The 373-nt window shown below is 47.7% G+C and overlaps 1 protein-coding gene across 1 annotated transcript in view; it reads left to right on the top strand.

Annotated features, from left to right (window-relative positions):
- Window positions 1–112: 112 nt before the first annotated feature.
- psmg4 (proteasome (prosome, macropain) assembly chaperone 4) overlaps window positions 113–373 on the top strand; it is a gene marked incomplete in the record, with an annotated part of 2,011 nt that continues 1,750 nt past the window's right edge. The window contains 1 exon segment of the mRNA XM_035654107.1: window positions 113–372. Coding sequence (XP_035510000.1) covers window positions 275–372 — 98 coding nt within the window.

Genomic DNA, 373 nt, shown 5'->3' with positions numbered 1-373 from the left:
TCAACCAACCACAAACATGTCTCATTTATTGGGCAAATGTGTTTAATTTAAGGAGGAAGACATTCAAAAACTAACCCTTAATTCACAGTAACAGTGAATTCAAACATAAAGCATGCTTATACGATCCGTTGTGCTGGTGCCGCACGCCTGCGCAGCTCGGTGAGCGATTGTTTTGGGCTGCCGTTTTTCTCTCCGACCAGGAAGAAGCTTCTTCTCTGTTTACAGCCAGCACGGGGTTTCTGACCACCGTTCAACGAAACCGGAGTCAAACAAGATGAACGGGCCGGTGTTTGATGCCATTACGGTGCACAACTTCTCGGAGAAGATTCTGGAGCAGGTCGTACACTTTCACGTGATGAAGCTCAGCGGCGGA

This window comes from Morone saxatilis, unplaced genomic scaffold (genome assembly GCF_004916995.1).
Source record: "Morone saxatilis isolate NCDOM2014 unplaced genomic scaffold, NCSU_SB_2.0 Contig12, whole genome shotgun sequence".
NCBI classification, from domain to species: Eukaryota; Metazoa; Chordata; class Actinopteri; family Moronidae; genus Morone; species Morone saxatilis.
This window is presented reverse-complemented; position numbering and strand designations above follow the sequence as displayed.